General features: G+C 44.0%; 1 protein-coding gene across 1 annotated transcript in view; it reads left to right on the top strand.

The window, feature by feature from the left end:
- The first annotated feature begins 1764 nt into the window (after nt 1-1764).
- Nucleotides 1765-22994, top strand: part of magi2a (membrane associated guanylate kinase, WW and PDZ domain containing 2a) — a 187019-nt gene continuing 165789 nt past the window's right edge. Inside the window, exon 1 of the mRNA XM_061076314.1 lies at nt 1765-2066. Within this exon, the coding sequence (XP_060932297.1) occupies nt 1766-2066 (301 nt within the window). The 5' untranslated portion in view covers nt 1765. The remainder of the gene's footprint in view (nt 2067-22994) is intronic.

Here is a 22994-nt window from a genome sequence, read left to right as displayed (position 1 = left end):
TGTTTCATAAAACACAACAATCCATTTAGCAAAGACCTTGAGGGTGTTGAAAGAAATAAAATCTTCAAGTTCATCCAAAGATTTTACAATAATATTAATATGTTTTCCGAGCTCTTGGACTTAACCTTTGCGGGTCCTTGACCACCCAGAGAAAAGTGGACAACATCAATTACGCTGATGTTGGTCCACGTTCAAGGAGAAGTGAATGATGGAGGAGTCTGAAAACAAGTGATTACAAGTTATGGTTTGATAACTATTTACTGGCATCACAGCTTTTATCATGTGAAGTGTCTGGAGGCAAAAGTCACAAAGAAGAGAAATAGTTTCTGATATTTAAACTCTCGTTATTTCTTCTCTGCTGCCATTTCTGTGGAAAGACCGTCCCTCTTCCTTTCTTCCATGGAAAGCTGGATTTGGGGAAAACCTTGCCTCTCTTCTCCTCCTCCTCTTCCTCCTCCTCCTCTCTCTCCTCCTCCTCCTTCTCTTCATCTAGCCTTCACATCCGGGTCAGTTGGGTTGGTTGGAGCTGGATGCTGCCTTTAGGTACTTCTCGTAAAGTTGTGTACTTTGTAAAGTTTGGGATTTGAGAACTTCTCCTTGAGGCATTTGAACCCAGTTTCTAAGTTCATGTGCCCAGATGAGTTTTAAAACTTTTTCATATGAGCTTTTATTGATTTATTCTAATGATGCCTTACAAACTAATGCTTGATGGATTGAAACATTTTTGCATCTTAGAAAATCACTGTGTGTTGCAGCCAAACATTGATTTGATCAACTAATTATCAGACATATGTTTATGCTTAAATCCAAATGACACTTTTAAGTATCTGAAAACCAGCTGATATGTTTACTTCCACCAAGGACGTCATGTTCATATTTGTTTTTTTGTTTTTACTAGTCTAACCCGAGGGAGAACTCGGATCTTTGGGTTTTCTTCACATTTCTTTAACGTTGCAAGATATTGACAGTTGCATTCTTACATACAGCCCTTCAGGAGAATGTCAGGAGACTATGGGGGGTTTAGTGCATGTTAGAAAGCAGCCCTATTTCATTTTAAGACATAAACTTTGGTGGATGTTCGCACAATTTGGTTTATCTCTGGTCAGGCCCCTGGTAGGAATCCCGAGAATGTCTGCATGAGCCGACGTGAGAACACAGCAGGAGATCCTCAGGAGCATTTTATCCAGAGGAGTGGGACGCTCCCCAGTTTTCTCCTTACCTCCTGGTTTACTGTCCATAAAACTCCACCTGGCTGCTCCACCTCATGCTGCGTTGTGCATGTGTGAAAGGAAAACCCTGGGTGAATTCTGTAGCCAATTCACCTGATTTCACCCGGAGGTCGTGTCTGAAAGCAGCCTTAGGGTCCTTCCTCTGCATTCACTCATGCACCTCCTCGAGAGAAACTGCTGTTGACCTCCGGAGTTCAGAGTCAGCTCAGGGTATCTTACTTTTGACAGTGTGAATTCCCACATGAGAGGTGGCCCGTGAAGGCACCACAAGTTGAGCAGCTCTCAGTTCTCGCGGACTGATGATCCAGCTGCTGTGCGCGCGCGTGTGTGTAAATACATGTCTATAGATACAGAAGTGTGCGTGTGAGAGTGTGTGTGCACGCTGACATGGAAACATCTGTGGTTCCCAGTTGAAACCGGACACATTCCAGTGTTCCACGGCGGCGGCACTGGGAGGAGGAGGAGGAGGAGGAGGAGGAGGGGGGGGGGACAGTGCAACGGAGCGACCGAAGAAAACTTCTCATGTGATCGGAGCCATGTCCCGGAGCCTGAAGAGGAAGAAGAGCCACTGGACCTGCAAAGTGCACGAATCTGTCCTGTGCAGGGACGAGCATGGCCGGGTGGAGCTGCAGCTGCAGGGCGGCGCGGAGCACGGGCTCTTCCCCGTGGTGGGAGCCCTCCCGGCGGGGAAGAGCCCGGTCCACAGCGGCAGACTGGTCCAGGACGAGCTGCTGCTGGAGGTCAACGACACCCCGGTGGCAGGGCTCACCACCCGGGACGTGCACGCTGTGGTCCAGCACAGCAAGGACCCGGTGAGACTCAAGTGCGTGAGACAAGGTGAGAGCAACTGCCCCCGCGGGTCCCGCTCCCACTGGCCGGCTGGTTTCACTGGTTTCTGGGGAAAGGGTCCGAGCTTCTTGGTGTTTTGACAGCCGAGCTATTGTCCCGAGAAACCCACACACGCACTTAACTTTTCTCCTTGTTTTGTTATCGTCTCCATCATTTTCATCGTTGGTGTTTAAAGTTTATTAACGCAGATGCACATTCTCTGCTCGTGTTGTGTCTGTGTTGTGTAGTTTGGGGCTTTTGAGGGGGTGTGTTACATTTCAGACAGTCAGAAAATACACATTCCAGTGTGAGGAATGCAATACTCCCCATATCCCCACAATAATATGACTTATAACACACAAACCAGATCAGTAGTATATGCACAGTAAAACAAGCATGTTCTATATTCCCAAAGCAATTGATCAATTTTGAGTTTTTTTAAAGTAAAAAGATACAAGGTTTTTTAAATTCTGAACTTTTTAACATTTTCAAAGAGTTTCTATCATAGTAAATTTTAGACCCAGTGATTAACTTAGAAAATAAAAGTCAATGCAGGGACCACGTACATTAATTTAACTCTTCTTAGTGTTTCAAATAATCTTTGGTCAGACATCCACAGTATTCACATTATTTAGTGTTGGAGAAGGTTTATTAGTCCTTAGTTTCTTAATCCTGTTGCTATGTTGTGTAGTTTTGGCTTTTAAAGACGTGTGTTACATTTGAGCGAGTCAGAAAATACACATTTCTGTGTATAAATATTGCTTCAATACTCTCAGACTCCCACATAACCAATAATATAATTTATAGTACTAAAGAAAATCCTGTTTCTTGATGTCAAGATTACAGAATTCCCGATTGCCTTTAATACCACTGACAGAAACATTGGATTAGATTACTGGATTAGATGGGATTGCGCTTTATTGTGAAGCTCCTCTGAAAATGTACCAAGTCCGTCTCACACGCACTCACAAAAAACTGTAAAATGTGCATGTTTGATATATTTCATCGACATCTATAGCAAAGCAATTGAAAGTTCAGTGATTGACTTAAAGTAAAAAATGACAAGTTTCATAATTGCGAAGTTCTATTATAGATCTGATGTTTAATATGTTGCAATGTTGCATCCTCTGGGTTACTTGAGGTAACAAGTTGTTTTTTTTGAAGTAGAAAATTGTTTTACATTTTCAGTTTCACCTTTGAACCACACACACACACACACAAACACACACACTTACCCTTGTGTACATACAATTTTTTAAAGCGGGCATTTACGTCCGTAATATTTATTATCCAATTTGTGCTACATTGAGTGGACTAAATTGGATTTGGAAAGGATATTGTATAAATATTAGAGCAAAATCCCAGACTCCCTATTTCAACATTATAGTGGTGTCACAGGAAATGAAAAATACCATAAATTAGGATAAGGTCATTTTAACACACCACTGAATGCCGCAGCAGAAGTCCCTTCAGGAGTATTACGGGGGGGGGGGAGTACAGTGCTGGAGCGGACGCTGAAACGGGAACACCTTTGATGCCGCTTCCATTTAAAATGAGCAGAAGTCATGTAAATCAGCTCTAACTTGCACCAACCTCAAACTCCATCTAATGCATGTCAACTCTGTCCAGTGGTGGTAAATCTCTTAAGTCACGGACACACTCCTCTGGTCGTCCGGGGGTCTGATCCTCCCGGCTAATGACACTCGGCGTCTTGCATTGTGAGCCGAGCGGAGGATCTGCGGCCCCTCGTTTGGGGGGTGAAAAATCAGCCTGTAAGAGGCTTTGGATCAAAGTCTTAGCCCGTGTGTTTGTACGTGTGTGACGGTGTGGCGGTGCGATCCAGCGCCACACCAGGGATTTATGCAAATCGGCGGCCAAGCCTCTATCAATCCAATGTGTTACGATATTTTCATGAAATATTTATAACCCACGGTGATTGATATTCTCCTGTTGCTTTGCTTGTTTGTTTGATTGGCTGTTTACAGTGTCGAGTTGTTTTTGATATGATTGATGTTTATATTAAGTAAATATTATGAAGCAGAAACCCACATTCGCAGTGTCCTTACAGCAGCAAGTTCAATATCAGATATTTTTCTCCTCTCAGGGAAGGCACATTAAAATCCTGGGCACCATAGGTTGTCTGCGCCAGCAGCTTATTACAGCCCTCAGTTAGGTTTTATTGTGAGGTGACCTCTAGCAGCTGTAGTAATTATGACGGGAGTGAAGGAGAAAGTCGAGTGAGGCGGCACAAAGAGTGACAACGTCCTTGTTAGGACAAGGCTGGGGTTGTATGGACAAAACAAAAGTCTTTCACAGACTCTGCTTTGTCCCATTTGAATTTATCAGACAGTATTGTTTCTTTTATCTGCGACCATTCGACAACTTTCACCTGACAAAGTATGAACCCAAACCACCGGAAAATGTCGGTAAAATGTCTGTTTCCGTCACGCTCTAAAATTGTTAAAGGCGTAGTCAACAACAAGAGTTAATACACATCTGAAATTGGCTAATGATTTACAGTGTGTGCCTCTGCAGGGGCACCACATCATGAGCCGCTCCTCTGGGTCATAACAGAGGTTCGGGACAAACGACACACATGTATGGTTGTTACTCTAAAAGACAAAACAACGACCTAGTGGGACTGACTAGATGACATAGAAACATCAAATATTCATACTTGCTGGAGGACCATATCATAGCTGGGTGCAGACTTCCTGTAATGCTTACATTAAAAGCTATAGAAAGTATTTTGCTGTTGGGAAACTTGAATGAACCTTTTTAATCAATTTCCTCATCTTTTCCTTATTGTCCTTGTGTTTGACATTGATTTCCCACTCAGTCTTTTAGATGGTAAACATATCACTTAGGGAGGAGGCTTCAAATGTAAACAACCACAGTCTCTTGCTAGAACTGTTCACTCCTGTAAGCAGAACATTTTCATTTTCTCTCGCAATATTGGATGAACCTTGAAGATTTGCAGCATTTATAGTCTAAATTATGATTCAGGAGTGAATAACCATTGATAATGATGGGGTAAAAGGGTTTTCAGTTCTGTGAGCTGTTTGTTGGCGTTTTACGTTGGCGGTGTACTTGAGATGAGGTGAAGGTTCTGTTCAAACCCGGCTGTAAACAAAAGTTTTTGTTCTCAGTGAATAGCTGCTCGGTGAGCTTCAATTCGATCCACGGTTTCTTGAAGAAAATGTGTTCAACTCTGCCACGGTAGATTTTCCATTCGACGACGTCATCCAAAAACCCATTTCAGGAATATGAGGCACGATACTGGGTAGCAATGGAACAGCTGCGCTCCAATAAGACGTCATAAAAAGTGGCTTCGTTTCCCAAGGGAGGGGGTCACTGACCATTGTACGTGCATGGTTGATCTCCAAAGGTTGCTCATGGCATTACTGAATAATGCATCAAGTCTGCATTGGTCTGCTGCTTCACTAATGTCACATCTTTTTAAAAGAGCTGTCACTTGCTCTGCCAACTTTCATGATGGTCTTCTCTGCAATAAAAAAACAAAACAAGAACATGATTTACACTTTCTTTTCTATTAAAGTCATCAGGACTCATCTTTATTCATGCATGCACTTCATTTCCCCATGTGAGGTAATATGACTTTCATTCCTCATGTCATCTGAAAACCTTGGGCACCATCCCCACTTTTATGTGCACACACATGCACGTACACAATATTAGGATTTTTACGAGTCTCCGAAGTGAGGATTAGATTGCCAGCAGCAATCAGGCCGGCCCTGCAGGATGTAATTAGGATCGCCACAAAACAATGATGGGTGTGTAGGAGAACATAGGGCGCAGTGACACAGAGAGTTCTCATTAGATTAAGACATAGAGGATAATGTAAGGATGGAAATGAGACCAGCTCCTGTGGCTCCTGTAGTGTTGATGGCAGCGAAGGTCAAAGTTGTCATTTTTTTGCGAAATTTGATATATGCTTGGAAATAGACTTTTACTTGATGACATTTTCATGTGTTCCCTTGGAGTTTTGCTTGTGTCCGTCCTCCAGTGTATCCGCAAGATCACAATTAAGCCCATGAACAGCGGGGCAGTATTTCAGACTGCAAAGCAAGGTCGGCAGCAAATTCTGGGCGAGTGACAAAACAAGGGCGGGAAATCATTAGAGAGGCCAGGAATCCTTTTTCTCCTGTTTGTAATATTAACATAACAGCATTGGTCCCCAAAAAGGAAGCGAATCATGAATTCAAACCAGAAATGATGGAGAGAGCTGCGCTGGTTTGGCGGCTTGTGGTTTCAGATACTGGTGATGTGATGAAATATGATCCACAACGTCCTATCAAGGCCAAAACACTGCACAGGAGTTATGTGGAACTCGCAAGCAGGATTTTTACAGCTCTGGTGGCAATTGTTTTACCTTCTGTTGTGAGCAGAGTGTTGTGTTTGTGTGTATTTGGTTTCCAGGCTCCATTGACATGACAGAGAGGGCAGCGCTGGGTAATCTCATGAAGTAAGACACCCTCATGTTTCTCCAACACCCGACTGAATAATGCATAATAATAATATCATATAAAAGAATGGAATAATGAAATAGTGTTTTTAATAGACAGTGTGTTGGAGGTACAAATTAAATGTTTTCAACAAAGATTCTGGTGCCAGAGAAGGATGATGCAACAGTTATCTGCCTCTGAGTGGATATCATTTAATCCCTCAGGTGTACATAAAGCTGCGAGATAGTATGTGAACAATAAGAAGCCGCTCGCAAAATGGTAAAAAAGCATCACCAGTGTTACAAATCCATTCTCTTGTCACTCAGCCGTACCTTTGGATAATCTGCACGAGGAGCTGAAATTCTAATCTTTTTTTCTGTAATTCATAAACGCTGCTGCCAAAACATCCAGATAAAATAGCTTTACATCTCACTCCCTGCTCTTTCGCCTGCACCGCTCCCTCTCTCACGCACACAGTGAAATGCCCCAGTTCAGTTTTTTATATTTCAGCTCCAGTGAAGGATTAATGCAGCCGGCTACCGAGGCTGTCACCGCATCTTTCAATGCCGGTGTAGTGCGAAGCTCTCGCAGCAGCTGCGTGTGCGGCTGAGCAGCGTCTTCTGATTAAGCCTCGTCGAGTGGCGTCGGGTGCAGGTAAGAGCAGACGTTTCCAGGTCAGCCGAAGGCAATCAGTGTGCTCGCCGGGTGCCCACTTAGTGTAAGCTGGTGTTGGGGGAGTAGTGGCAGCGGCCGTGTGGGCACGGGGACACAGGAATGGCTGCCAATGCCAGAGTTTAAAGGTTGTTTCTCGCTGACACCGCGACTCGACAGATGACCCGTCAGCCCCGACTGACAGGAGGCTTCTCTCAAGGGTGAAATATCTCAAGAGTTGTACGGGCGGCCCTGGAATTGGCAGAGCCGTTAATTGTTCCCAGAGGAGGAGCTGGGCTGCAGCTTCTCTCTAATATCACATGATCATCCTCTGCTAATGGAGTTTGCCAGTTGTCATGGAAATATTATAATTTGCTCTTTTCTCCTGAGCACTTGCAGGACTTCTCATCCGTGTTGGATTAAAAGTTGAGGCTTAATTCATTTAGGTTTTCACGTATTGTTCTTGTGCTTTGAGTTCCTGTCGTTATCTTTATAACTTCTGGGTTAGTTTGTGTATCTATTTGTTCATGTTGAACAATGTGCATTTATATTTTGGAGCTGGAAGCTGTGTTTCAGAGAAAATATGTAGGATGAAATAATGTATCCGCCATCAGCTTGTGTTTGCTGAAGCTGAAGGTTAAGGTCGACCGTGTTGGACCCAGGGATCAAAGCGTCTGGCTGACGCGAGTCCTGGGCACAAAATACAATCCACACAGCAAATAAAGGAATCGTAAAACGACACCACACACGCTCTCCGGCGCAGCTCAAGGGGAAAGCGGTGTGTTATGACACCATCAAGTCAATGGCGCATGCCCAAGTAATGGAATGACTGATGTGAGTGATGATGAGTCTGGACTGGTCACTGGTCTGTTGGGGGTTTGAAAGATGGGACGGGGCGATCCCGGTGAAGTTGTGTTGAGTCAGACGCACACTGTTGCGTGGGAGTCTGGTAACGATTCTCTGTGCAGTCAGTCTCATCCGTCTTCTTGTCAGGGCCCCATTGAGAGTGTTAAACTGCAACAGCAAGTGCAACACGGAGAGTGTGAGACACGCACACACACACACACGTGCATAAAAAAAGCAGCTATCAGCCAGTATGTGTACGTGTGTTTACAGTATGAGTGTATCCCTGGAGCCGTAGCACCACTTACCACATGCTGTCCAATCATACTTGACAGAGGTTTGGTGGAGAGAACCTGTTGTCGTTGCCTCTGTTACACTGTCTGACTGCCAGGCTCACCTCTGGGGACAGGTAATGATAAGACACACACACACACACACACACACACACAGAGACACACACGTCGTCCTCTCCTTGTCAACATCAGCCATCTGTTGTGCCAAGTGGAAGCAGCGGGAAAGCTGCAAACTCTTGCCTGTGCCCTTACATGTGTGTCGAGTTGTGTTGCGTGAACATGAACATGGATACCAGACTATACACTGCTGTGTGTTTGTATTCGTAGCAGTGAAGAAAACATTAGCTGAATGCATCGGTGAGTGTCTCTCCACGGCTGTTTTCCTTCTTTTTAACGGTGAAAGGAGGTGGAGGAAATATTTATGACCTTCTTCTCCATTATCTAACTTCTATAAATAAATGGTATTTGGAGCATAAAGAAACTGTGAATAGAAAGGAGCCCTTTACCTTTTCATTATACCAAACTATAGATGAATGAGACTGTGTTGTTGTCACTGTCTGTCCCACGAAGTGGCAAATTTGAAAGCTCCTTTTATATCTGTGGTCTTTGTGTGTCTCTAGGTTTTCCTGAGTTAATGTATGTTTTTGTACCTTTTGCAAAAAGCTTAATTAGGATTATGAACAACTGTAATACTTTGCTAAAGGAAAATCTTGATAGTCAAACAAATTTCAGCCAAAATAAAAATGTTTTTGTTCTTGTGCTAAATGAGACAGGGTCTAAAATTCTCGCTCTTGTGTAACACTTGCATTGGTCTGTTTACATGTGCAGATGTGGTGGGAGAGACATCTTGACAACTGATGGACGATTTTGGGAAGCCAACAATTAACGAGACAGTTTGTTTTACTTTCAGAATCTGTAATGAAACGAGACAAAGTCAAAGTTGAATTGTCTCAGCTGGTGTTTTCTGGACATAAACACATCGTAGCATACTGGATGATTTATTTACATCATACTGTACACGTCCACAGTTTTAACTGAGTGACACCGGAGTCGTGTTCTTTAGTTTAACAGGAAAGCTCATTTATCATAAAATGACAACTGTGATTTACGTTGTCAAGACTCGATGACGGCTCTTTCTTCCCAAAGCAGCTGATTATTCTGATCTCTGCAACAAACCAGTGCTGTCACCTTTGGTTAAGGTTTATGTTTCTAGCAAGGAGAGCCGTGTTTTTCCCAACCTCCTTTGGGCCTTTTTTTATTTTAGAAAAACAAACCACAAATAGAGGTGTTGTCGACCCAGCAGCCCTGTAGGCTGATGATGAACCAGTGTATACATGGGATTGTGGTTTTGAAGCTGTGATGAATCAGAAAAAACACCGATGGACTGCTGTTGTGCAACCTGCAAATTTTTATTGGTGCAGCCCCTGGACGCTGTGAGATTTTTGTGGAGGGTGATTCTGAACGATTTCACATTTCGTGCAGAGCAAAGTTAATATTTCTTCTTCTACCTTCAAACTGTATGAATATAAATGAGCTCTAAATGAGGTGTTTTTGAGCGAAGGCACCGGGGAGGGTGAAATTGTCTGACCTGCTCACGGAGAGATGGGAATATTAAGAAACCTCCTCGGCCCACACAAGTTGTTGCTGATTCACCAAAAAAAGTAGAGCGATCAATACGGGGCGATTAAAGCTTTTCTGAGAGCCGCGCTGGTCGGCCTGTCCTTCGCCGCCCCGTCTCTTGGCAAGGATCAAATAGTCTTGTCTTCTTCTACATGGTCGAGTGTGGGTGTATGAAGAGGAGCATTTGTATCCATTTGGGTGTTTCTGAGTGGATTAGGGGTTGGACCAAGATGGATTTCTTTTTTTTTACGGCTAATCGAGCCACAAAGGCTGAAGAATAAATTACTAAACATGCTGCTTAAGGAGAATATCTAATATAGATAGGACTCTCACAGCTTCCACGTTAGGTAGGGGGCGCTGGTGAGGTCGTTCAGAGTAGAGCTCTAGCCCTAAAAATGTGATTATGGGGTTGAAAAATGTATCCATGTCATTTGTCATGGTTTTTGACATATGGAGGAACAAGAATAGATGTAGTTCCATTAGATTTCTGCCTTTTCAATCATCGTGAAATACCTTTCTGTAAGTATTTGTGAAAATCACGCTCAACGAGCATCCAATCCAAACTGTCAAATCCCGTGGAGGAAACTACACAAGCCCGACTCAAACCCAATAGGTTCTTATTTTTTGTTATTGCTTGATTTCCCTGATTCAGGACTTCTGCAGTGAACAAAATCAGGGGTCATCTTCACCACCTCCACCCTGTCCTTTGCTCTGATTGGCTGGAGTTGTTGCTGGAGATCTAGTTGTCTGGAAATCAAGTTGGACTTCAGTGTATGATCCTGTTCTGGCCTTAATGTTCATGTTCTGGTTTGAGTTTAACACCTAAAGCAGGAACCTGTTTTATTCCAGGCGAGAAGGTCCCAAAATGTTGAATTAGCTCTTTAAAATGTCCAGTAAAAACCTTGGATGATACTACAGCTGCTTTTGCAAAGAGCTGAAACTGTTCAAAATCCTGTAGGTGTCAAGAGTTTCTATTATTATTCACATTACACTGTAGCCAACCATTGAGTACATGTTAAAAAAAAACACAATGTGCGGCTGATGTATTATTCTACACTGTTAGAAGCAAGATGTGCAGCCCAGAAGTGACCGAGCAGCAGTTACTGACAAGATGAAGCGTCTGCAATAACACTGGGAACCAGACATTGATTAACCGCCGGGCAGGACGGACCCTACACGGAACGATGACACCTATTAGCATCGTGACCATTCAATAAAACCTGCCACGGCCGCTGCGTGTTGAAGCGTCCATGCATTGACCACGTATGTCCCTCACACAAGTGGATGGTTCTGTCTTCTTTTGGGATTCCTGTCAAGTCTCTACTAGCCGTTAGCTTCCCTTTGGCGGCCTCCCTCCGCCCACCCTGCCCTGCCGGCTGTGCCTGCAGCGAGGTCACCTCCAGCCGCTTCAAGCCAACTCACATCCTCACCTCCTGGGAGTCTTTTTTTTTTTTCATTATTTTTTTTTTTTACATATGCAGCGCTGCCTCTCGCCTTGCCTTTCTCTCGCCGTTTCTCTCCGTCTCGCTAACACTCGCGCCCATTTCATCCCGTTTTCCCCTGTGGGAAGCGAGAGCGGCGTGTTCACGTAGGTTCGGGAGATGAGGAAACCGACTCCGTCTGTCTGTCCCTGAGCTGGCAGACATTATTCATGCCTTTTCTTTCAGTGAAAGACAGGCTGGCCATGAGAGAGACAGAGAGAGAGAGAGAGAGAGAGAGACAGCCCTGATGCTTGGCAGATGCAGAGAGAGGAAGGGAAGGAAGGAGGAGGAGAGGGAAGGAAAGAGCATTGACAGGTGCTGTTCTGCTTTAAATTCAACTGACAACCGCAGCAGTTCTGTCGCTCGTCCGTGGGACACATCAGCTCATTCTCCTCCGACACGTCTTGTTTTGTTTCCAGTCGTGCGATATTTAGAGTGAAATCACTTTCATAGCTGCTTTATTATTGAAATGAAGTGACAGAGAATACAGTAATAAGATTTGCTGTTTGACAAATGAGGCCTGATTTAATGTGCTTGAAAAATAATGATGAAATTTTAGTGTTTCACATAAAGTTGCAACGAGATTAAGTCGTCACCTCAGTGTTATTGTCTGATATTCAGATGAGTGGAGAGGAAGCCAACAGTTATTTTTATGTTTATTGAGTACTAAGCACAAATCCCTAAAATATCATTTTTCATTTTTAGTAAATAAATATACTAATGAAATAACACAGCAGAGATTAAATCAGATATTTTACTTTCAGAGTTCATAGTCAGACTGTGCTTTGATTGATATAGAAATGAAATCCAATTAAATTTAAATGTATCCCAAAAATGGCAATAATCTAATGGCATGAGCAAAACAGGAAGAAGTAATGTTGAAACTTGATTTTTGTAAATTCAGATTTCACTCAAGACAAAAATTCCATAGATTTAAACCTGTCACAGTCTAAAGTATCATGACATTCTTCAGGGAATTGGAAAAATGCAATTTGGATATGTAGTCAAACAATGCTTACATGTATGTAAATAATGAAGTATCTCAAACTCTGAATAGAAACTGCATTTTTGACTATAAATCTCCTGACCTACATGAAGCAGATAAAACACGTGCGTTAGTCAGAAGACATCCTGCTCATATGTAATTAAATCTATATTTTCTGCATAATCAGACTCTTTGATTTAGATCAGATCTTCTTGTCAATTCATTATTTTTTAAATTCAAAGACGGAGCTTTGTGACTTGGCACAGCCTCAGAGAGATTGTGTTTTTTTAATTTGGCGAGCAGTTGGACGACTAATCTTTCAAATGTGTCGGAGCGTTTCATTCCAAATCTGATCCGAACCCAGTTCTCTCTGCTCTTTCAACATTTCCGTCTCGACTGAGTTGACACATTCACGACTGCAAAGTGTCGCAGGTCCCTGTCCTGTGGAGGATGACGGTGTGAAGGCTTGATGCAGTGTGACAGGATCGTGCGTTTCCATGCAAATAGTCGACAAGCATGGAGGGAATTGAGGATTGATTATTTGATTCACTGATTGAAGGCAGCATTTGTGTCTTAGATGCTACATCCCTGTGCCTTTCTACTTCATTCTCATAGTATAATTACATAGCTCAGTGTGATGCAGTGGGTTTGGTTGAGAAAACGTTTTTCGAGAGCATCGAAGACAAATTGATCGTCTTTGATTTTTTACTGTTTGAACTCGATACCTCAGGCCCTCTTTGGACAAGCTCATTAATTAATTATTAGTTAGAGATAAACAACATATTGGTATAACAAAGTATAACGTTACTGAAAGAAAAACTTGGATGATTCAGTTCATGGAAGTTTAAGGTTTAATCTTCATTTCTTATTTATATTTTAAAGATCTACACCTTGGATATATTGCCTTGTATTACAAATTAAATCATTTTTATATATGTTTTTACACTATTTTTTGAGTTGAGAACAAAGTTGGAGGTTAATATCGATCTTCTGTGTTTCCTGCCAACTTGCTTGTTTTGATGTTCTGTAAAATGCAGAAGACAGTCTGGGTTGTCGGCCTCACTGTGGCCATGCACTGTTCTCTGAAACCTGCGGCTCTCGGCTGTTGTTTCCCCCCCTTGTGCTCAGTTTCTTTAAACATTGATTTTATGCTTCAGGAGCTTCTTGCTAGCTAAATAAATATTGTGTCCAAAACCTGGCCTCTTTCACTCTGTCCTCCAAGTGCAGTTTGAGTTTGACACTGCGATTGTAGTAGAAACCGTAGCTCAGACTCGACTGCTGATTGAGAACTCATCCTGCTCGGGGCTACTGCGAGATCTGCATTCGGTGTAGATCTCTATCGAATTCAGAAAACACTTCTTCTGTATCTCTATATTTAAATGCCAGGGAAGAGCGCATTTGCAACTCATGATGAAGAGGCTGCAGAATGTAGAGCAGACAGATACACGTGCTTTCCCCACAAGTTCCCGTCGCCCTGAGGCAGCCCAGCCATGCTGTGCAGCTTTTTGGACCTGGGGGAGGGACAAAGGGGACGAGGCAGCCGTCTGGCATCGCACCGTCTTTCCCTCGTCCACGTGTCCCTGCAGAATCCCTGTTATTCACCACTAGGTATGCAGTAATTAGACCGAGGTCAGGGGAGTGTGTGGCCTCTCTGCCTCCCGCCCCAACGCAACATCGTTCAAGAAGAGGGGCGGCGAGTGTTGTGTGACTTCCTACAACAATTAACACAACGCCCGGCCCTTCACTGACCTCCCTCCTGCCCTGCTGTTTGCGCACCAACTTCATTAATATCCCTCTCTCCCCTCACTCCTGTTCTCTCATCCAACACTCCAACGCCTTTACAACTCTTCGGTGTAAAGATGTCACAGAAAGAACTGACTAATGAAACAAAGAATATGAAAAGAAAATTGGGGACGCTGTCATCTCGGCATCTCCTTCGCTCTCTGACTTGAGACTCAGTCCTCGGGCATTAAAATGTGATTTGTTCTTTTTAGTCTCCTCGGTGGAACTACTTTTGAAAGGTCACCACTTACAACTCTCTGGCTCCTGCAGAATTAATCCTATCAAATACATTTGAATATGACTTTGTGCACGAACCCCAAATGTAGCTTAAGTTCATGCCCTGAATAACAAGCTTTTTTTCATTGTCTCCCCCGGAAAGATTATTCCACCTACTTAATTTAATGAGCCTTTTGAACACGTTCTCAGGACTCTCAATTTCTTTTTGATTCCTTTACCTCAAGGGTGCGCGTCGCTCATTGCATACTTTGTATCCAGACTTCATTTTCTCTGGATAATTTAAGTAGTGTAACCTCTTAGCTCCCAAAAACATGGATTCGCATTGAAGGTGGGAATTAAAGGTGAATTGATTCTTTCTTATTTCATTTTGAAGGGTTAGGGGTACCCTTGGAAAGAGAAAATACAAAAACAGTAATTTAAAAACAATGGTGTACTTATTTTTTACCATTCATTGGCTGAAATAGTCCACCCCCCCCCCAATTAACCACCAAATCCAACACGGCTCCACCAAGTATTCGTGGAAATCCATCCAGAAGTTTTTGCACAATACTTAAAAACAAACCAGCAAACCAACAGAAGAAGGTAAGAGCATAACGTCCTTGGTGGAGATGCCATGGCTGAAGAGCTGCTACGTTGTGAAGGGTGTCACTCTGGGCCGTGACTCGCTGTTTAAGCGCTTTCTCAAAAAGTCAATTGTGAGAGCTGCGCTGGAATTGAATGCTGCTCCCTTGTAACACCGGCTTCTCTAAGCTCGTTAAACTGTCCAGTAGCCCCTGGCTTCAGTCCACCAGCCCAGACCAACGCCTCTATTAGCCGCTCCTTCAATCCGCAGTCTGACTACTCTATGAGCCTCCCCTGGTTCCTGTGGCAGATTGTATGGGGTTTAGCCCCGGCCTTGCTTCTAGCCATTATGATGAGTGATGGCCCTCTATTATTCTAACTTGAAAGCACCCGTTGTTATGCTAATAAGGCATGGCAAATGAGGGTTGCATAGCTTAGCTTCCTTTCTATCACGATTTTCTACATCAACTCTCTCCACTGCTTCCCGACCTTCCCTCATTTCCCTTCCCTTTCTCTCTCTTCCTGTGCCAGCGTGCATTGTGGGTGTTGTCATCCGGTCCCTGCAACACCGGGACCTCCTGCAGAGAGGAGTTGTATGGTGTTTTTCTCATATCTGCGACGGAGCGCTGCAGGCAAAGCCTCGTGACAGAGTTGGTCCCTGATGGGAGAGCAGTGCCAGCCGCAGCCTCACCACCGCTGAAAAGACACCTGGCTAAACAAGAGCAAAGTAGCCCAGCTGTGTGCAAATTAAGTTTTTCCTCTTTTCCAAAGGCAAAGAATGGGTTGATTTCTACCCGGTGCTGGTTTGAGGGATATGATGGACTACGTGGACCGGAAATGAATCCAAAATCCTTTATATACATCTATACGTCATAGTAGTTCTGTGAGAAGTTCTGACAGTGGAGCTATAACGGCTCGAAGTTTACGTCAAAAGCTCCAGTTCCTTCTTCAGTTCCTTCTTCTTCTTCTTCTTCGTCTTCTTCCTGAACCGGGCACATGGACGCTGTAGACATTCTTCCCGAGTTTCAGCAAAGTTGACAACATCATCCAAATAGACAGCACAAGCCGACGGAGCGGAGACCAATCTTTCACGAGCCTTTGACAGGTAGCTGGAGCCTTTTCGCAAACAGACACGGTGTACGAATAAAGTCCAGATGGAGTTTTAAACGCACTGATCTCCGGGGCCCTTTGAGACGGTGAAACCTGCCAGTAACCCTTCGGCAAGTCAAACTTTCTTACATACTTGGCTGAGCTGACATAGACTACACAGCCTTCCATGCGTGGTAAAGGAAACACATCTGGCTTGGTGATGATGTTTACCTTCCATAACTCTGTGCAGGTTCTGAAAGTGGAGAATTTTCCTTTTTTAACGCTAGAATTAAAGGGCTCTGCAATTAGGTGGTCATCACAAAATGTTGCCTCAGTTTGCGTTGACGATTTTTCTGTTTTCTCCCTCTGACAGTTAGTTTGTTTGTCTGCAGGATTACACAAAAATCACTGGAACTGATCCACACATATTCGGGGTATGTCCAACAATACGGTGGAGTATACTGTACCTAGATCTCCACCTCCTGTCTACTGTCACAGCAGATTGGACCTCCTCTCTCACACCTTCCTGTATCTGCCTGACTGCTGCACACTGGATGTGCCCTCTCCAGTTAAGTCGCTGACTCACACTGAGGCATTGAGACATTTCTAAACGCTGCCAAACAGAATGCTCTCTTCTCTCCGCAGGGCGCCGTTCACGAGCGCCGGAGGATGAATAGCAGCCCTGGCTTCTTGTCATCGCACATTATGGTCTAGCGTAGATTTTTTTTTAAATTGCCCTGTGCACCTTAACAGTTTGTACACTGGTTTGTTTGGGAGATGTGTGGGTCTGCAGGCACAGAGAGCAGTTAGTGGAAAGAAAGAGAAAATTAAGCCTCTAGAATATTCTTCTCATTCCGTGTGTCTTGCTCATATTTCACACTTTGCTTGAGGTTAATATAATTATTATTATTAGTATGCCAAGGAAGCTGTGAGTTGTGTTTTGGTATTTACTCCCGCGCTAACATCCAAATCCTTTCATCTAGCAACTCTGGTGCCCTTATCAACAGTGTGAGTAATACCCTGTGAAAATAAACCCAAACACTCTTTCTCCATCTATCCCTCCCTCCCTCCCCAATTCATTCTGGCCAGCGACCTTTCTTCCAGTGATGTGTGTGTGTTGAGTAAAAGTTCAGACTTGGCACACGGACCGTACGGCCCTGGCCCGCGGTATTAATTAGGTCAAACTGATATTCACAGTTCCCTAAACGGCTCCGGCCAAGACATTCCAGCTCAGCCGGCCCGTGGCCCGGAGGCGTCTATGCTCGCCGGAGTAAGGCCTTGTTTACTGCGGCCTGGCGAATTATCACAGCAGCTTGGCCCGGGGCATGTTGAGATTCATGTCCTAACACTGTTGGGAAAGATGAGAATTTAGTGTCATCCTGTAATTTATCAGTAGCCTCCTCCTCCTCCTCCTCCTCCTGCTGCAGCAGCCACAGGGAGGAGAAACAACCTCTTCATGCACGGAAAAACTCTTTATTCAGGATCCGTGCTAAACTGTTTACAGCCAAACTCTCACAGCTCCCGGTCATTCACGGGGAAAACACCGAGACACACACTCTTTAACACTGGAGGGTGTTTGCAGCTGTTACTGGCAGATATGTCACTCGGTCAAATTTGAATAATCAATCCTACTCGGCTTTACTTTTGCATTAGTTGAATTAAATGACCAAATACTTAAATAACTCACAGGGAGGTTTAAGGGGTTTTGAACCACATACCTACTGTGGATGCTCTAAGAATAATAAAATGTCTTAAATGTTTGTCTTGGCACTTATTGAGATTATTTTCCAGGGAAGTTGGATATATACTTTAATTCTGTATGTCAAAGGAGTAAAACACACAAGTATCAACATATTTACAATATTGTCAGTGTTTTTCAATGATGGACAATCTCTTAAGTGCTTTAATTAAGGCTAATTGTGTTTGATTAATATAAGTGACATTAACGCAGTTTAAATGATCTGAAGTATCAATTTACTAGCGTGTTGTTGTTGGATTGTGTCTGAGGTTTTTTCCTGTTGAAAGGGAATTTTCCTTTTCTCTCCGCTGTTGCCAAGCGCCTGCTCATCGTGGGTTTCCTTTTAATATTATAAAGTTTTGACCTGAAGTGCTTTGAGAGAATGTTTGTTGTGATTCGAGTTGAATATTTTTCAGACTTGTGGAAACTCTGAGACGTGTTTGTAGAACGAGAGAAGGTTTTGCTTCATGGTTGGTTTGTCTATTTGTCAGCAGGATTACACACAATAACAAAAACTGCTGATTACAACAAACCTTTTGAAGAGATTTTTACATATTTCCCAGGGAATAATGGATGTTTAAGCAAATAATGAGGCAAATTTAGGGGACTGATACTTATGAGTATGAAATAGGGTTCGAGATCTGGGTCTCGTAGATTTAAATGTGGTTCGACTCGATGAGCGTTGGGCTTTAGCGGAAGTATACCTCTTTTACACCGAAATTAGCAAGTGTACGCAGGTTTTTAAATGTTACGTAAACAGAGTTGGCCTTTCTGTTTTTTCCCTGCGTTTTCCCTCAGCTCACCTCGCTATCTTGCCAAATTAGCGTGTTCACCCAAGTGTCGTATTTCCATCACTGCCGATCCGAGACAGAGCCGATTAGAAACCCGTGTCCACTGCAGAGTCGTTTGACTTGGGAGTGGATGCTGATTGGATCCATTCCCATTACAGACGAAGCCAGATGTAAAGTGAAGGCTGAATCTGCAAAGCCTGCGACGCGGTGGTCAGGTGGACTCTGACTGCACCACATCTGAGCCCTGAGAATTCAAACATCAAACCAGCAGTTTCTGCCACAGCGAGGACATTTCCAGATGTGGCTGAACGACACCTGAGCATCAGAGTCTGTCGAGTCTCGTCCCCTCGTCCCTCCTCCTACTCCTCCGCTGAGTCACAGCCACTGGAATGTGAGCTGGAGCAAGAACAGCGGAGGGTAAGTGCTCGTGACAGATGTGCAACCTCATCTGAGTGCGAGAGCGAACCGTTCAGGCGGCGCGTTGTTTGCCTTCTCTTTCCAAGGAGCAGGACCGGGGGAGAAATTACATGACAGCAGCAGCGCCGGCGCCTGCAGCAAAGATATCTTGAGGTTAAACAACAATTGCTCTGCGAGGTCTGAGAACAGAACCTCTGTTGTCGGAAGTTAGAGAAAATCTTTCTGCTTCTTGTGCAGTTTTTCAAGTTTTTAGTTTTTTCTCCCCGCTTCCTCATATCTTAAGTCTTCCAGTAATGAATCTCTAAAATCCCGTCTCTGAGCCAGGAGCGGGTGATGAGTCATTTTTAAACACAATGTTAAAACTTTAATGAGGCTTAACAGATTGGACTGTTTTTTTTTTAACTTTGCTGCATCTTTCATGTCGATGTTCAGACTTTATATCTGACCCAGAACATCCTCACCTGTCAGAGCTGATGTTTAGAATCAGCTGTGATACAAAGATGCTGCCTCAGGCCTCTCATGCAATCTGTGTTTACACCGATGACTTGAGTGCATCTCTGATTGGGCGAGAGGGCCGGCTCTATATTAATTTTCCTTAGGATAATTGCCATTGTTTGATTTGTGGAAACTTTGAATGAAGTTAAACTTTTGTCAGATGATCTGAAGCAGTTTTCACAGTGGAAGTTGGGGTCCTGTTGTTTCTAAGCTGCTCAAACAACAAGAGCAGTTTTGCCAACTCTTATTTGCTTGTGACCCTCCCTCCCCCTCTTGTCACAGGTACAGTTTAAGTACATTTCCCTTGTAAGTGTAATCCTAGTATTTACCGTATCTACTATATGAATTGGACCTCAGCAGGCTGCAGAAATCCCTGCTCAAAGCGCATCAGATAAATCTGACAGAAGTAAAAAAGAACTAAACTTTTGAACTCATCCGGATGATGAAAGTTCTCTGGCTGCCGATGGGTGATCAGGTGGCCACATGGGGTCAAGCTCGCAGCCTCCTCCTGACTGATTAGAGCTCGTCTGGCCCTGCTGGCCTCACCAGGGCAACAAAAGACGCCCGGAGACGTGAGAATGATCCATTCGGTCTGCAGCACCCCCCAGACGGGCGGATTAATCACCAGACCTGGAAGTCACATCCACAGGCTGTAGCTATTAATAAGAGTTCCGCTGCAAAGACGAGCCGATAACAATAAAACAGTCGCCTTAATTATTGTCAAACCCTCGTTTGTCAACTTATTTGTACGTCATTTAACTTCTGCCATCGTTGACTCTGTTCCCGGAGTCTCAGAGCTCTGAAAACTTTCAAGGATGACTGCGTTGATTCAGAGTCAGCGACCGGCATCCTGGGAGCCGGCCGTGTCAAAATAAAGAACCTGCTGCCTCAACTTTCCTCCCGTCTTATTTCTTTGCGCCCCAACTTCCCACCCGTCTCTCCCGTCCTCACCAGGGAGAGCAACAATGAGCCGGTCTGCGGGATTTGGCTCGCAGGGAATCTGTGCGAGCAGGAGGGTTTGTTTTTGCTGTTTTGCCCGGGAAGCGGCAGATAAGCCATTCATTTCCACCCGCCTTGCTTTTTCTTATTGGCTTAAAGCAATTAAAATCTCTTTGCAGCAGACACAGCTCTCCCCCAGATTCAAGTCAGAGAGAATGGAGACAAAGGACCGTGCCCTGCTGCCTGGTGGTAAATAAGAAGACTTACCTTCGGAGCACGGTGCAGTTAGACGACATTTCCCTTCAGAGCTTCTCAGTACTTCTATCAATATACAGCCGTGAACGACTCCACGGGCTACTTGTTGAACTTAAACAAACCTTCATCCACCTCAAACATACCTGGCAATCTATCAAGGATGCAGCGCAACTCCTCGCCTCTAAATATCCTCTGAGTTGTGTGCGGTTGACGGTGATTGAGCGTGCCGTGGCGTGCCCGTCGACTGAAGTCGCCCCGGCACATGGTTTCCATCACGTTGTATCATTATTCTTGTGCTCTCATTAAATCATTAGCGTGCCCTGCAGATCGGATCTTTTAATCTTTGAGCAAAGCAGACGGTTCCCCTTCAAAACGAATATGCTTCACAGTGGGATGACAGCAGTCTGTCACAATGGGTTTGTATTGTGGGCTTTTGCCTTTCCTGCCGAGGGGGGGTAGTGCAGACAGAAACCACACAGAGATACAAAGGGTTGTGGGTTGATTGTATTTGTTTTTGTGCATCGTTTTTTAAATGTCACCAAGATTTTCTATACCTAGAAATAACATACAGTGATGTTTGTAGAGCTTGAGTCTGTTTGTGATGTTTTAAAATGATATGGATATTTTATCATGTTCAAGTTTGAAATAGTCATCTTTTTATTTGTGTGTTTCCTCTCTGTGTCCAGCTTCATACATCCACCGGTCAGGTTTCAGGTTTCTGTCTAATCTGGCAGCTGAAAACACAACAACATCCCAGAGGCTGTTACACAATCAAAGAAAATTAAAATGTGCGTGTTGTAATCCCGGTTCAGTGGTTATTACTCACGGCAGACGACCTTCGGTTGCTGTTCACCTGACAGCGCGGTGACGAGAGGCAATTATCACGCTGCCAAACAGTGCGAGGAGCAGATTGTCTGCTGCGGCTCGTTACGGCTCCGAGATCCAGTCCGTTTCCTGAGGCTTTGAGTTCATCATCGAGCTCTGAAGTTACACTACATGCTTATTGTTGTTGTTCTAAAGATTACTCCCCTCTCTGCGGTAAGGACTCTCAGGTTTCCTACAGTAATCACCCTCTGCCCACCTCCACTGCAGCTAATATGACAAGAATGCAAATGGAGCAAATCTGTGGGGAGGAGGAGATGCTCTTCTCCGCATCAGCCACTTGTTTGTGATTAAAGCTGATTGGAAGCTGCAGAATAAAATCCACAAAGATCTGTTGCAGCTCCAGTAACTGTGGACAGGGCCTCTGTTGGCTGAAATATCTCAATAACTACCAGATGGATGGCAATAAAAATGTATTGGTATTCCAGAAACCCTTAGAAATCCAACATGTATGAACTAAAATCATCTTCTCTCAGGATGGGTCATTGTGTTTTTGACAAGAAACTGAACTATAACTGTAGTTTATAAAAAAACATAAAATAATTAGAGTTGGATTTTCTTCTCCTTCACATCTTGTCTTGACCTTGTGTTGTTTTCCATCAGGGACAAAGAGTAGTCGTTAAGGAAGGGGAGATTATTTTGACTTTTTGACCGCAGCACGTTGGACTTAGCGCCGCTGCTGCAGATGTGTTCTGCTCTCGTCGAAGGAGGCCGAGTCTAATGCTCCGATTAGATCAGTGGAACAATTCCACTGTGGCTTAGAAAAAATGTGGTAGAGTTGAAAGTGCAGATATTTGCTGACTTATGTGGTGGAGGAAGATTTAAATGTACCTACTTGAATCTGCTTGAGTAAATTCCAAATAAATGAAACTTCAATTTTAGTACAGTTTTGACGTAAATGTTCTTTGCTACATCCCACCACTGATCTCAGACCACCTCAGAATGCTAAAGGTCTGAACTGGGCCTTGATGTCTTCTCTGGATCCTCTGAATTTTCCTTTAGCGCCACCATGAGGTTCACATATTTTGTTTTCTTGTTGTATTGCCAAGAAATTGCCATTCACCTGCAGGAGGATTTGCAAAGACTTAAGTTTCTTTTAGTCCCGTCATTAGTTGACCTCACTTGCCTCCACTACGGCTGCTTTTTCTTCACCCTTGTTTCACCTCTGTTTGTTCAACCAATGTCACACGAGCTGGCTTCCCCCTTTTCCTAAGTTTCACATTTACACTTTCGACTCGTCCTGTGCAGTCGTGCCGCTGCCGGCCAATCCCGACTCTGTGCCACAGTTGTGTCCTTTGGAAGTGAAATTTGGGTTTGGATTCAATCAAGTGGAGGTGCTGTTCTCAGCAGATCTGATTTGGCCGGAGCAGCGCATTCCAAATTCCCTCTGACACAGAGTAAGAGACGGAGAA

The sequence above is a fragment of the Limanda limanda genome, chromosome 1 (assembly GCF_963576545.1).
Source record: "Limanda limanda chromosome 1, fLimLim1.1, whole genome shotgun sequence".
Lineage (NCBI taxonomy): Eukaryota > Metazoa > Chordata > Actinopteri > Pleuronectiformes > Pleuronectidae > Limanda > Limanda limanda.
This window is presented reverse-complemented; position numbering and strand designations above follow the sequence as displayed.